The 14,820-nt window shown below is 38.5% G+C and overlaps 1 protein-coding gene across 3 annotated transcripts in view; it reads left to right on the forward strand.

Moving 5' to 3' along the window:
* HMCN1 (hemicentin 1) overlaps positions 1 to 14,820 on the forward strand; it is a 539,309-nt gene that overhangs the window by 476,255 nt on the left and 48,234 nt on the right. For 2 of the 3 annotated variants that reach the window (XM_061383492.1, XM_061383494.1), the window contains exons 87-93: positions 2,139 to 2,408; positions 2,983 to 3,153; positions 3,289 to 3,459; positions 11,793 to 11,963; positions 12,355 to 12,525; positions 13,528 to 13,698; positions 13,869 to 14,039. In XM_061383492.1, the coding sequence (XP_061239476.1) occupies positions 2,139 to 2,408; positions 2,983 to 3,153; positions 3,289 to 3,459; positions 11,793 to 11,963; positions 12,355 to 12,525; positions 13,528 to 13,698; positions 13,869 to 14,039 (1,296 nt within the window). The remainder of the gene's footprint in view (positions 1 to 2,138; positions 2,409 to 2,982; positions 3,154 to 3,288; positions 3,460 to 11,792; positions 11,964 to 12,354; positions 12,526 to 13,527; positions 13,699 to 13,868; positions 14,040 to 14,820) is intronic. The other variant, XM_061383493.1, reaches the window with a different exon arrangement.

The raw sequence follows: 14,820 nt of genomic DNA on the forward strand, positions 1-14,820 counted from the left end.
TATAAACATCAAGTAAGAACACAATTTGAGGAGGATGCGGACATATATATGAATAATACGTTAATAACACTGAAAGATTCAAACCTCATGTGAAATAATTCCTTTTGTAAAAGACAACATGTCAGTGATGCTTTTACATAAAATACTATCATAGTAGTATTACCATGAAACATATTTTACTTCTGTTTTTGTTTTGTGTTCTGTCCTTCCAGATACACCTGGTCTGTAATATGCAGCCACCACCCTGAATTCTCTCATACGCCTTACTTTTTGTTCAGCCAATCCTTTCTCCGTTCAGTCTCACTAAAAACACTGCTGTCATCCTAGAATACTCTATCAAGAAAAAACACACTCCCCTATTCTCACCTATTCAAACATAAACCCTTTAAAGATTTTAACCAAATGTTTAAAACCTGCATGCTCCTGCTGTCCAGGCTGAATCACCTTTCAGAGCTAACTATCTCTATACCGTTTGCTTCTCTCCACGGCAGTTCCTTTCTCCTATATATGTGAAGTGAAGTGAAGTCGCTCCGTCATGTCCGACTCTTTGCGACCCCATGGACTGTAGCCTATCATGCTCCTCTGTCCATGGGATTTTCCAGGCAAGAGTGCTGGAGTAGATTGCCATTTCCTTCTCCAGGGTATCTTCCCGACCCAGAAAATGAACCTGGGTCTCCCGCGTTGGAGGCAGACGCTTTACCGTCTGAGCCACCAGGAAAGCCCTCTCCTATATATACTCATTAAAAAAAAAAAAAAATCCAGTTCAAGCTTCTTCTCCATGCAGTCCTTCATATTCTCTTTCTCGACATTGTAGACCAGTATAAATATTATGCCACCAACTTTTTATATTTTATAGCTCCTTTTATCTTTCCAATAACTTCATTTGAACAGCTGTCATCCACTATAGATACTGTGGACCTCTCGCTCCTCCTTAAAACACACTTTGGTTGCTAGGATACCATTTTCTCCTGAATTTCTTCCTTCCTCAGTGATCAGCTCTGAGTATCATTTACAGGCTCATTTTCTGTCCATTTATTACCTAATAATGTTGCAATAGTTTCTATCGTTGGATCTCTCCCTCTCATTTTAGACTCACTCCTAAAGCAGTCTTACCTCTCTATTCTAAGCTTGAGATATGAATATCTAGACATCTCCACTTGACTGTCCTACAGATATCTCAAGCTCAGCATTTCTAAATGGATGCAAATCATCATTCCTTATTCCTTCCTAATAAATCTATTCTTTCTCATATATTCTACTGAATTTACCCAAAGATACAAAAAAACCCTGTAGTCATCAATTCCTCCCTTTATGCTATACTATTGAATGGCTAACTCCTATAACTCCTACTTTAATAATTCTTGAATGTCTTCCTTTACCTCTTCATTTCCAGAGACATACTTTTGTTTGATGTATTGAGTCACTATGGTTTATGCTCTCATGTTACCACACATTTATCTATTATGTCCTAAATTCTAGTCTACCTATTGTGTTACTAAATTTTATATGTATATTACAGCTCAATAATTGGTTACTTGTCTGTCTTATAAATAGACTCCAAATCCCTTGAAACTAGATACTGTATCTGTGCACAATGCCTGGCAAGAAATAAATTCTCAATATATGTATATATTGAGAATGATAATAAGTGATGAAAGAATAACTTAATAATGACTCTTTACCTCAAAAAATGATGTAAAGAAGAGAATTGAATGTTCACCAGGTAAAACACAGACAAAAACAATAACAAAAACAATAAGAACAGTATTACTAACAATATTGTCTTGTCTTTTGTTGAAGATCTGTGCTTGCATCATCTTAGTTGAGTCAAGATCCTCTGAACTAGGCACCATTTTTAAGGACACAGTGATTCAAAAAGATAGTAAAGAGCAGAGGCAGAATGTGAATCCAGAAAAGCACAACTGCAGAGCCCATGCTCTAGGCTAGACTGCTTAGGGATTTAACATTTTTAACGTTTACTAAATAAAACATTCTGTCAATGGCAATTACAACCTACATTGTATCCAAAAAAAAAAATCAGTATAATTTTTTTCTAAATAATGTTATTATATAATATGACTCACAATGTAATAAATATAATTCCACAAAAACTAAGAAACATATGCTTTTCTCCACAGGTCCTCCTATTATCACTCTTGAACCAGTAGAAACTATTATTAATGCTGGCAGCAAAGTCATCTTGAATTGTCAAGCAACTGGAGAGCCTCGTCCAACCATTACATGGTCCCGTCAAGGGCACTCTATCCTCTGGGATGAGAGAATTAATGTGTTGTCCAATAACTCATTACATATTGCTGCTGCTCAGAAAGAAGATACGTCTGAGTATGAATGCGTTGCTCGAAACTTGATGGGTTCTGTCCTTGTGAGAGTGCCTGTCATAGTCCAGGGTGAGTGTGATATTCGTTTACCCTGATATATTCTTATTAAACAGTACCTGGGGCAATCTAAACAATAAAAATCATTAAGCATCTTAGACCACAGCTCTTGTACCCTTAAGATACTTCTAGATTATAGGGATAGGACAAAAATCACATTACAAACTGATGAGATTAAAAACAGTACAGATGACAGCTGCAGAGTACCAAGTTAATAATTCAAAATCCCAAATGGAATTTTGTTTTTAAAACTTGGTTAAAATTATTCTCAAAAATCAGTGCATAGTTTTGCTTCAAAGAATGATTTATTTCCAAAAGGTAAACAGCATATAAATGTCTTCATCGCTCACTCTTTCAACAGCCATGCCCAAATGAGTCAGGACTGGAACCAGGAAGAAACTCTAGTTAACCGCTCAGTTCTTCTTGGATGCTTCGGTTTTAATTTTACACGGAAGAAGAGCTTCCATAAACAATGTCTCAGCCTTTCTAGGTTCAGCGCTAGACCCATTGCATATCTTCCATGAGATCTGACTTACAGTGTTTGTGTTTACAATAACGGAGACCAAGTATGGTGTTTTATTTGCAGTGCCCGGTGGCTTTTCCCAGTGGTCGGCCTGGAGACCCTGCAGTGCCACCTGTGGAAAAGGGATCCAGAAGAGGAGTCGTCTGTGCAACAACCCCTCTCCAGCCAACGGGGGGAAGCCTTGCCAGGGATCAGATTCAGAAATGCAAAACTGTCACCAGAAGCCATGTCCAGGTACACCTCTTTATTCAACAGACAGGCACGTGGTTCAGTAGGTACCCTCTTCTGTCCCCCAAGTCTGGCTTGTCTCAGTATAAGTTCTTTCTACTGAAATGTCTCTGATCGTGTTAACGTGTCGCCTTTGGATAGTGGACGGGATCTGGTCAGAATGGAGTCCCTGGGAAGAATGCACGAGGAGCTGTGGACGCGGCAACCGAACCAGGACCAGAACTTGCAATAATCCATCAGCTCAACACGGTGGGCGGCCGTGTGAAGGGACTGCCGTGGAAATCATCATGTGCAACATTCGGCCTTGCCCAGGTGAGAACCTAGAGATGGGCAAAGCTTGCATCTTTTTGACCCATACAAAGGAGTTATAATTATCTTTTCTTCTTTATTGGAAAGAGATGTTATGGCTTCAACCTTTGAACACATTCTCTGTGTTTCACTTCTGTCTCATAGATGAATATATGGAGGTGTGGCATTAAATCAGTGTTAATTCAAGTACCTGATTTAACTGAACATGAGAAAGAGTTCCAAACTGTGGTATATTTTTAATCATTTAAATGCAATCAAATTAAAAAAAAATAAATAAATGCAATCAAATTAATAGAATTTTAGAGATGTTGAAGACCTTAGATAACAGCTCATCCAGTCATTCATTTTCAGATGAGAAAAATGAAGCCTAGAGAGGTTAAAGACCTGCCCAGAAATACACAGCTGGCAAGGAGAAAATAGCATTAGCTACATTCACTCAATAAATGTCATGTGCTAGGAACCATGCTTAGGACCTTATCTACATGTCATTTTTGACTTTGTGAAACAACATAGGTATTTTAGGGTTCTAGGTGTCTTCACTATAAGAATCTTTGCTCCCAAGCAAGCAGTACTGCCACACAACTAAATAGACCATAAGACAATTTTGCTGTAAAAGATAAATTAATGAAAATAAAGGTACATCTAAAAGGATATAATTAAGATGAAAAATTAAAACCAAAGTTTTTAAACAATTTGTTGTGAAAAATTAAAAATGAAAATACTTTAGAAAATACTTGAATATATTCCAAATGTGTGTAAAGTCATGTTATAGTTGTATTGCTTCCCAATGGTTCAAGTGGTAGAGAATCTACATGCAATGCAGGAGATGCAGGAAACTTGAGTTTGATCCCTGGATCAGGACGATCCCCTGGAGAAGGAAACGGCAACCCACTCCAGTGTTCTTGCCAGGGAAATCCCATGGACAGAAGAGCCTGGTGGGCTACTGTTCATAGGGTTGCAGAGTCAGACATGACTGAGCTTGCATGCACATAGTTGTATTGGGGTATATCTTGGAAAACAAAGTTACTTCCTTTCTCAAAGTTTATCATCAATGATTCAGGATCTTAGTGTGTTAGCCACTTAGTCATGTCCTACTCTTGGCGACCCCATGGACTGTAGCCCACCAGGCTCCTCTGTCCATGGGATTTCCCAGGCAAGAATACTGGAGTAGGTTTCCATTTCCTTCTCCAGAGGATCTTCCCAACCCAAGGACTGAAGCCGGGTCTCCCACATTGCAGGCAGATTCTTTACCGTTTGAGCCACTAGGGAAACCCTCAGAATCTTATGTTGGATATAAATTCTTACAGATGTAAAAAAAATCTGCTGTTAAGTCTTTTCAGCTGTCCCCTGAGAGTAAAATGAACAGAGGAGGGATACTGCTATTTCTTATCAATATATGTAACATGTATAGCTGATCATACATATCTGGACCACAGTTAAATGTTCCATCCCATTCTCAGTCCTTATATTTCACCAAATTCTCTAAGTCAGATTCTGTCTCAAATACTACAATTCTGGCTACATTATGTTACCATTTTCTAGAAACATATTTATCGGGAAACACATAACCTTTTCCTTTTGCAGGGATATAAGAAGAGCTTGATGTGTTTGCCTGCAACATCTAATATTGTGTGATAAATTTGATAAAGACAGCATTAGAAAGCAATCTGTATTACCTAAATTAGCTAAAAATGATACTGGAATAATTAATGCTCCTAAAGGCTGTTATGAATTATAGTTAGTCATGCCTGACTCTTTGCAACCCTAAGAACTGTAGCCTGTCAGGCTGCTCTGTCCATGGAATTGTCCAGGCAAGATACTGGAGTGTGTACCTGTTCCCTTCTCCAGGGGATCTTCCTGACCCAGGGATTGAATACAGGGTCTTCTGGATTGCAGGCAGATTCTTTACTGTGTGAGGCACCAGGGAAGCCCCTATTCTATGAATTATTCATCACCCTTTTATATTCACCATAGCTTGGTAAACCTTTGCTTTTGACAGGTGGGAGGGATGATTGTGCTCACCAAAGGATTTACAAACTGATATGTCAAGACTTTAGTATGGTATGCAATCCGACTTTATACTTTTTTTTTTTTTTTAAGTTCTACCAGTTTATTGCTACCAACCCATCACCCTCCACCCTCATGCACACATGCTCAGTCATGTAACCCCATGGACTACAGCCTGCCAGGCTCCTCTGTCCATGGACTTTTCCAGGCAAGAATACTGGAGTGGGTTGCCATTTCCTTCTCCATGACTTTACACTCTTATTTCACACTTCCAGTAAGTTTTCTTATCATTGTATTTTCTATCAAGTCAATATACATAGTCATCGACTTTTCTAAGACCATCACATCTGCTCATCACTCTATAGATCTTAATGAGACCTAAGATGTATATAATATAAAAATGGGAACACTGAGTCAGTGGAGAAATGAAACCACTGCCAACTAGTTGAAACATGTCAACCAGTTATTTTATCTTTCACAGCAAAATTGCCCCATAGCCAGTTAGTTGGAGGAAAACCTCTTTGGGGCAAAGATTCTCAGAGTGACTATACTAGGTGTGGTATATTAGGGCTTTTTCAGATTAAGGTAACAGAAATTAAATGTAAATAAACAGACCATCTATTTAGACCATCTAAATAGACCAAGCTTAATACTAAGCTTTCATAGAAAATTCTGTTTTCAGGTATGATTGAATCCAAGAATTTGGCTAATGTTTGTACCAGAGTGTTTTCCATCTCTCTTCTCTGCTTTCCTTTCTTTGGCTTTATTCTTCATTAGACTCTTTCCGTGTGGGAAAAAATGACTGGTGGTACCTGGCCTACAAGGACCTTAGAATCTAAGGCCTCAGAGCAAAAGAGTTCCTCTCTCTCAGAATTTGTATCAGCCTCTGGGAAGGAACCCTGCTTGATTTTGTGGGTCCCAGGCTCACCTCTGAACTCAGGGAGTCCAGGAGAAGGATACTGCTCTGAAAGCCAGCTTGGGCTACTTCCCCACAGTGGATCGAGAGAGGCAGGGCTCCTTGTTTGACAGCCTGAAAGAAATCCTATGGAATGGAAGAGTGGCTGTTGATTCATTAATTCATTCCTTAAATCACTCATTAATCCAACAGATATTTATTGAGCACTCAGTCTGTGTTCAAGGCACTGTTCTAACTGCTAGAATTAGAATGGTATCTAACTGCTAGAATTAGAATATCATTCACATACTGATAAGCGTATAGAACAAATCCAAGAGTTGAAGTGGTAGAACATACCCGGAAGAGATACTTTACTGAGATGGTCTTTAAAAGGGATGTTGACAAAAACGAGATAGTTACCCTCTGCTTTGGGTATTGCATTCTATTGTACAATTCAGGAAACTATATGATAAAATATTTGATATGAGAAAATATGTGATAATTTACTGAGGTTATATAACCACTAAAAAGTGAATTAAGGATTTGTACCCAAGTGGATCTGATTCCTAAGGCTATTCACTTAGATCTTGGGTGTCTTAATTTGCAGCTCAGGATTTCTATTGTTATAAAAATTAAATATTCTTATGAAATCTTAAAAAAAATAAAAAAGCCAAAATTATTTTAATCTTGAAAAATTAGAAAGCTAATTATAACATATCAAACCAGAAATACCTGATTAATCTTTGTACAGTTTATCAGCTATGATATCATTTAGCTTTTCATTATATAGATATTTGTACATGTCCTAAAACAAAACTCAAGGTGTCTCTTTTTTGTTTTTATTGAGTAACTATTGGCTTACTGCAGTCTTGCTCGCTGTTCTGTTGGCTTACTGATTTTTGGACTTTCTTTGGTTATCTCTCAGCCCCTACACCGACTGAACTTAGCTGCTGTTATGCATATTGTCAGTGGTGTTCTGGGTCCAGCCTCTGAGAGCGTGTGTCTCTTCCCACTGGGAGTTTCATGACATCACATTAATAGGGAGATACTGACCATGGTGGGAGTGTTTTGTATCATAAAAACTATAGATGCTATAAATCAGAGTTTCCTTCCTACTCCCAGAGAGCTGGCTGTTAAACATTTATCAGGCTCACCTCTGAACTCAGGGAGTCCAGGAGAAGGCTCTGAAAGCCAGCTTGGGCTACTTCCCCACAGTGGATCAAGAGACTGCCCATTTTGCATATACCACTGCAAAATGGGCAGATAGCCTAAGATGGTCTTTTTCATCCAGGGGGTATGTCAGCATCTTAGGGACAGAAGAGGTTTTCTTTTAATACATTGTTGGATTCAACTTGATAAGATTTTTGAGACTTTTTACATCTATGTTCATGAGAGATATTGGCCTGTACTTTCCTTTTTTTTGTAATGTCTTTGTCTGGTTTTACCATTAGGGTGATGCTGGCCTCATAGAACAGTTAGGAAGTAGTCTCTCTGCTCTGTCCTCTGAAAGAAAAGGTAGAGAATTGGTATACGGTACATTTTTTCCCACATATGTTTGGTAAAATTCAACAGTAAACCCATCTGGTACTGTGTTTTCTGTTATGGATGTTTAGTGATTACATTTCTTTAATAGATATAGAACTATTCAAACTTTTTTCTCGTGTGGTTTTTGGCAAATTGTGTCTTTCAAGGAGTTGGTCCATTCCATCTAGGTTGTCAAACTGGCAGACATAGAGTTGTTCGAACTCTATTAATATTCCTTTTAATATTTTTAATACCCATAGGATCTATAGAGATGCCTCCTCTTTTATTTCTGATATTAATAATTTGTATTCTTTTTCTCTTGAATAGCCTGGCTAGAATCTTACTGATTTTACTGATCTTTTCAAAGAATCAGCTTTGGGTTTCACTGATTATTATCTATTGATTTCCTATGTTCAGTTTCACTAATCTCTGCTCTAATTCTATTTCTTTTCTTACTTTAGATTTCATTTTCTCTTTTTTAGTTTCCTAAGGTGGAAATGTAGATGATTTATTTTAGATCTTTTCTAATATATGCATTCACTACTATGAATTTCCCTCTAAGCACTACTTTTGCTGTATCCCACAAATTTTGATAAGTTGCATTTTGATTTGCATTTAATTCAAAATATTTTTAATATCTCGAGATTTCTTCTTTGCAATTGTATTATTTAGTAGTGTGTTATTTAATCTCCACATATTTGGGGATTTTGCATCTATCTATTATTGATTTCTAGCTTGATTCCACTGTGGTCTGAGAGCAGACATCATATAATTTCTATTTTTTAAAATTTGTTAAAGTATATTTTATGGCTCAGAATGTGGTCCACCTTGATGAATGTGCCATGTGAGCCTGAGAGCAATGTAAATTCTGCTGTTCTCAGATGAACTAGTCTATAGACATCAACTGTATCTAGTTGATTGCTGTTCTTGAGTTCATTTTCTTATTATTTTTCTGCCTGCTGGATCTGTCATTTCTTATTTTTCCCAGTCATACATGCTTCATAAACTTTTTCCCATTCCACAATCTCTTCCAAGATCACACATGCATTTATGTGTCATGTTTCCTTAGTCCCTTTCACTTGGAACAATTTCTTAGCTACTTTTTACGGCCTTGCTATTTTTTAAGTCTGTATGCTAGTCATTTTGTAAGAATTTTCTGTTTAGGTGTGTCTGATATTTTTTCATGATTAGATTCAGATTTTGCATTCTGGCAGACATATCATAGAAAAGATTTTGTGTCCTCAGTACATCATATCACGTGACATCTTAAACTGGTGATGTTAACTTTGTTCACTTTAACGTGGTGTTTTCCAGTGTGTAGTTACTATATTTACCTTTGTAATTAATAAGCATTTTGTAGGGAAACTTCTAAGACTTCATAAACATCTTGTTTCTTATCAGTCTTTTATCAGTTTTAGCATCTATTTATGATTTATTTTTGCTTTACATCAGTTATTGCTATGATCTTACAAGACATTTTATTTCTAACTCAATCCTATCTCCTACATCTATTATTGGCTTTCCATTGTAGGAAAAAACTTTTCTCTCCCTTTTTTTTTTTTTTTTGAGTTATATCAGTAAGAACTCAAATACCCTTTCCTTCAGTGATTTATAATGCACAACTGCCATCATTTATTGTGATGCACAAATTGTCCTAGACTTGGTTGGTGGAGATCCCTTGAGGCTATCTTCAGTGTCCTCTTGACCTGTCCCCATGATTCTATGAACACTTCTACTTTCTGGTACAAATTGCTATTTTAGGCCTATCTTGTCTTCCCTCTAAAAAAGGTTGATATCTTCTGGGGTAGACCATCCTGCTGCCATTTGACAGTCATTAAAGATATATTGTTGGATTTCTGAAAGACTGAGCTTTTTTGGAAGTGTCATTTGGAAAGCATTGAGAACTTTGAGTGAAGAATAGCAGTACTAACATAGGGCTCACACTTAGATGAAAAGTGTTTGAATATCACCTATCAACTCATTATTTTTTACGCCCATCCTAGTAAGGTAGATTCTTTTCTTATCCACATACAGCACATGAGGAAACTAGATACCCAGAAGCTAAGTAACTTGTCTAGGATCTCACAGCTAGTAAGGCCAGAGTGGTTATTCAGGCACAGGGTATCTGCTCTAGAGTCTCTGCTCTCCTGCCTTTCCAGAATCAGAACTGCAATGCAGTGTAATAACAAATTCATCTTTTACTTTTCATAATGTTCTAATTCCTCCATAGCTGTTGTCTTTTGTATTCTTTAGATAACACGAAATGTTACACCTTCTCTGGTTTATATTATCATTCTTGCTATCCTTCCATTCACATAAAAGAAACATTTCAATTCTGCCATCTTTCATGCCATGAAATTCAAAAAATTAAAAGGATCTTCAGCTGAAAACCTCTATCCATATGTCATAGAAACTGTAGCCCACCAGGCTCCTCTACCCATGGAATTCTCCAGGCAAGAACACTGGAGTGGGTAGCCATTCCCTTCTCCAGGGGATCCCACATAGGGATCAAACCCAGGTCTCTTGCATTGCAGGCAGATTCTTTACCATCTGAGTCACCAGGGAAGCTCCATAATAAAATCTACAGAGATAAGAAATTAATAAATGTCACCCAGTTGTAATCCTCCAAAAAATGCATGTATCATAAGGCTTTTTATAATACATAGAACATATTAAAACATAGAATATATTAAAACAGTTGGAATAGAATTTTGAAATGCCATATCCATATTAATAACTATGAACATCAGTGATCTTAATTAAAAAGTAGTAGTCTTGAGTAGTACTTGCCATTTAATGAAAGGCTTTCTTTCCCTTTTATGTTTAGTCAAATAATTTTTAGTGAAGATTCTTGTCAGCTGAAATAAATTTGTAACTGTGTTTCTTGTGTCTACAAAATACAAGAATATGTAGTCAATTCAATTAGACAACAGTTAATTAGAAGAAAATTCAAGATGTGTTTTAAAATATTTTCTAAACAAAGAAAACAAATGATAATTCCATTCCTTGTTTTTCAACTTACAGGTTGTGTTAAGAGACTATTTAGACAGGACCTTAAAGCCCTATGGTTCCTATCTTGGTTAAACCTGGTGACCACAGCAACAACTTTTTGAGCCCCACATCTAGAAAATACCTTTTGACAAAAATATGACCTGATACTGACTTATACATAAGAGAAACCACAATGTTTCTTCTCAGTCCCTACACCTGGAAGGAAACAGGTTGTTCCAGTCTTGTGGTCAGATGGTGTAATATGTTAGTTACTAAAAGGAAGGCCTTACTCTTATTTCTTGGAAACTACTGGTCAATTTTTTCTGTTGTTTAGGAAGCAGGTGAGTGTGTTATTTAGAACTTTTAATTCATGAACATTATGTAATGGGGAAAATTTTCAAAGAGTTACAACTGTGCAAATCATCATGCTGTTGAAAGGTCTAAGTACATTTTTAAATGTGAAGCTGAATCAGGTTGGAAGATGTGGCCTTGCAGTGTGGGGTCCAAGTTATTATGGAGACAACTGGTTCTCCATAACTGCATCGAGATTTGTTATACAGCTTAGCTTCTGGTTCCTTCCACTTGCCCCAGAAAATACTTAGGGCTTATAAGCTCAGACTTTATTTACATATAGTAGTTTGATTACATTTAATTTTAATAAAAGAGCCCCTTTGGATAATTTTAAGGATTTATTTTGGCATCAGGTAGCCTTCTCAATTTCCCTATAGACACTAATTCTCATGAAAATCTAACCAGAGGGGGAAGGGAAGAAGATCGTTTGTTATGTTTGCTTTGGTTCAATTTCAGTTATTTTAGATTCTGGGCTAATTTAACTCATTACGAGTTATTTATTTGTATAATTTTTTTTTATAACAAACGTGGTTCTGTGACTTGAAACTCTGTCTTGGGCTGTTCGTAGTTCATGGAGCATGGAGTACCTGGCAGCCTTGGGGGACATGCAGCGTAAGTTGTGGGAAAGGTACCCAAACAAGAGCAAGACTGTGCAATAACCCACCACCGTCATTCGCTGGGTCCTACTGTGATGGAGCAGAAACACAGATTCAAGTTTGCAATGAAAGACACTGTCCAAGTAAGATAAATACAGTGTTTGTACCCTCAATAATTTAACCTCTACGTCTTATCTAGGGAGTGTGTCATCAAGAATCAATGTCAAATGTACACACTGCTATATTTAAAGTGGATAACCAACACGGTCCTACTGCATAGCACAGGGAACTCTGCTCAGTGGTGTGGCAGCCTGGATGAGAATGGATGCATGCATATGTATGGCTGAGTCCCTTTGCTGTCCACCTGAAACTGTCACAACATTGTTGATCGGCTGGCTATACTCCAACACAAAATAAAAACTTAAAAATAAAGAATCAGTATCAATAAGATCATCGCTCAACCTATCAATGTGCAGGGTTTAACTTGATCATCTCTAAGTAGTAACAGAGCACATATGTTTTTCTTTAACCCAGTTGATGGCAAGTGGGCCACCTGGACCAGTTGGAGTGCCTGCTCTGTATCCTGTGGAGGCGGCGCCAGGCAGAGAACAAGGGACTGCTCTGATCCTGCTCCCCAGTATGGAGGCAACAAATGTGAAGGGAGTGATGTCCAGAGCGATTTTTGTAATAGTGACTCTTGTCCAAGTGAGTGTTGGAAATAGTGAGTCAACATTATACTTTCTTAAAGTTTCATTATGGCCGTTAAGTCCTTAAAATTACAACAGTCTGTTACTTGATTTGTCTACCACTGGTTTAGAATATCAAAATGTTGCGTGGTTGCTGTTGTGTCTATATAACACCACAGACCCCACTGATTTATATGGGCAGAGGTTACATCCTATTTCATGTCCTTTATAGGACCAGCTTCAGAGTGCAAGGACTAGGGCATCCTTCCACACTAACTGGTGATGCTTCCTTAATAGAAGCAAGCAGGTGCCTCTCTGCCTTAATTTAGTCACCCAAGCTAGAAGTGTGGACCCTAGCAGCATTTCAGTTCACTGTATCCTGAATGTTACAGCTTGACTCCTCAGAGACCTTTTCTCATTCCTATCCTCCAGCTCCTGGAAAACTCTTTTTGTTGTGGTTCAGTCGCTAAGCTGTGTCTGACTCTTTGCGACCTCTTGGACTGCAGCATGCCAGGCTCCTCTGTCCTCTGATGTCTCCTGGAGTTTGCTCATATTCATGTCCATTGAGTCAATGATGCTACCTAACCATCTTACTCTCTGCCTCCCCTTTCTCCTTTTTCCTTCACTCTTTTGCAGCATCAGGGTCTTTTCCAGGGAGTCAGCTCTTCGACCAAAGTATTGGAGCTTCAGCAGCAGTCCTTCTAGTGAATATTCAGGATTTCCTTTAGGATTGACTGGTTTGATCATGCAGTCCAAGGGACTCTCCTAAGTCTTCTCCAGCACCACAATTCAAAAGCATCAATGCTTTGGCACTCAGCCTTGGTTATGCAGGTTAAATGGAATTGTACAGTCACTGGAATGTATACCCAGTTTCCAGTCAAACCAACAGCCAAACCACCTGTCTTTGGAAGATGCCTATTTATAGATCTGGGTGTTTCTTTTCACTTCCTAGATAGAGTCTTTCTGTACTCTTTGGATGAATGTCATTGTTTACCACTTCTCCAATGGTTCTGTGTTGTAGCTCATGGTAACTGGAGTCCTTGGAGTGGCTGGGGAATATGCAGCCGGACATGTAATGGGGGGCAGATGCGGCGGTACCGCACATGTGATAACCCTCGTCCCTCCAATGGAGGAAGAGCTTGTGGGGGCCCAGACTCCCAGATCCAGAGATGCAACACGGACATGTGTCCTGGTGAGCTTCCCAACCCCTGGCAGTAGAACAAGTAAAGCCTTTCATTCAGTGCTCCTTGTAGCAGCCCCATCATTTCAGGTCTTGAAATGAAATTCATATAGGCAGAGTCACCCTGGGGGTAGATTTTATAACCCATTTGTTAATATTGACCGTCTCGTTCTTGTTCACAGTGGATGGAAGTTGGGGAAACTGGCATAGTTGGAGCTGGTGTTCCACCTCTTGTGGAGGAGGTGAAAAGACACGAAAACGGCTGTGCAACAATCCAATACCATCTAAAAGTGGTCGCCCCTGCCCAGGTGATGCTACTCAGGTATCCAGATGTAATATACAAGTATGTCCAGGTAAGCAACTACATTCGACTTTGGCAGGACCACATTTACTTTCTGTGAATTAAAAAAAAAAAAATTAAATGGTGTCACTCTGAGCCCTCAGATTACAAAATAGTGCCAACTCTGGGTGAAAGGGACTTCCCAGGTGACTCAGTGGTAAAGAATTCACCTGTCAAGCAGGAACATAGGTTTGATCTGTGGGTTGGGAAGATTCCCTGGAGAAGGAAATGGCAGCCCACTCCAGTATTCTTGCCTGGGAAATCCCATGGAGAGAGGAGCCTCATGGGCTACAGTCCATGGGGTTGCAAAGAGCTGGACACAACATAGAGACTAAACAATGACAACAACTGGATGGAAGAATTAGGAAAACGGCACTTTTTCCCCCTCATTGATGCAGCTCTGTGCCAAAGCTCATGCTGGATATTAGTCTCTACTTGCCTCCTTCTAGGCTCCTTTTATAAAAGGATATGGTCTTCTCCCAGCTGTAAATAGTAGTCCTGGGCTTGAGGACTAAAAAGGGCAAGGAAGAGTGGGCAAACCAGTCTGAGATTCCAGGCAGAAAAATGAGGGTGGGGCAGAAACTGAATAGTTAATAGAAATACACAATTGGAGGCTGTTCTTTCACAGACTGAAATATACAGAACATGAGTATAGACAGTAAAATAGGGAAAATTCAGTTTAAGGGAAAAGATTAGGGGGGGGTTTCAACTACTATCATTCAAGTCATGCAATATGGCTAGATAATTGAGATACAACAATTCAGAAGGAACAGAGTTGGCATTCTAGAACTCAT

This window comes from Bos javanicus, chromosome 16 (assembly GCF_032452875.1).
Source record: "Bos javanicus breed banteng chromosome 16, ARS-OSU_banteng_1.0, whole genome shotgun sequence".
NCBI lineage: Eukaryota > Metazoa > Chordata > Mammalia > Artiodactyla > Bovidae > Bos > Bos javanicus.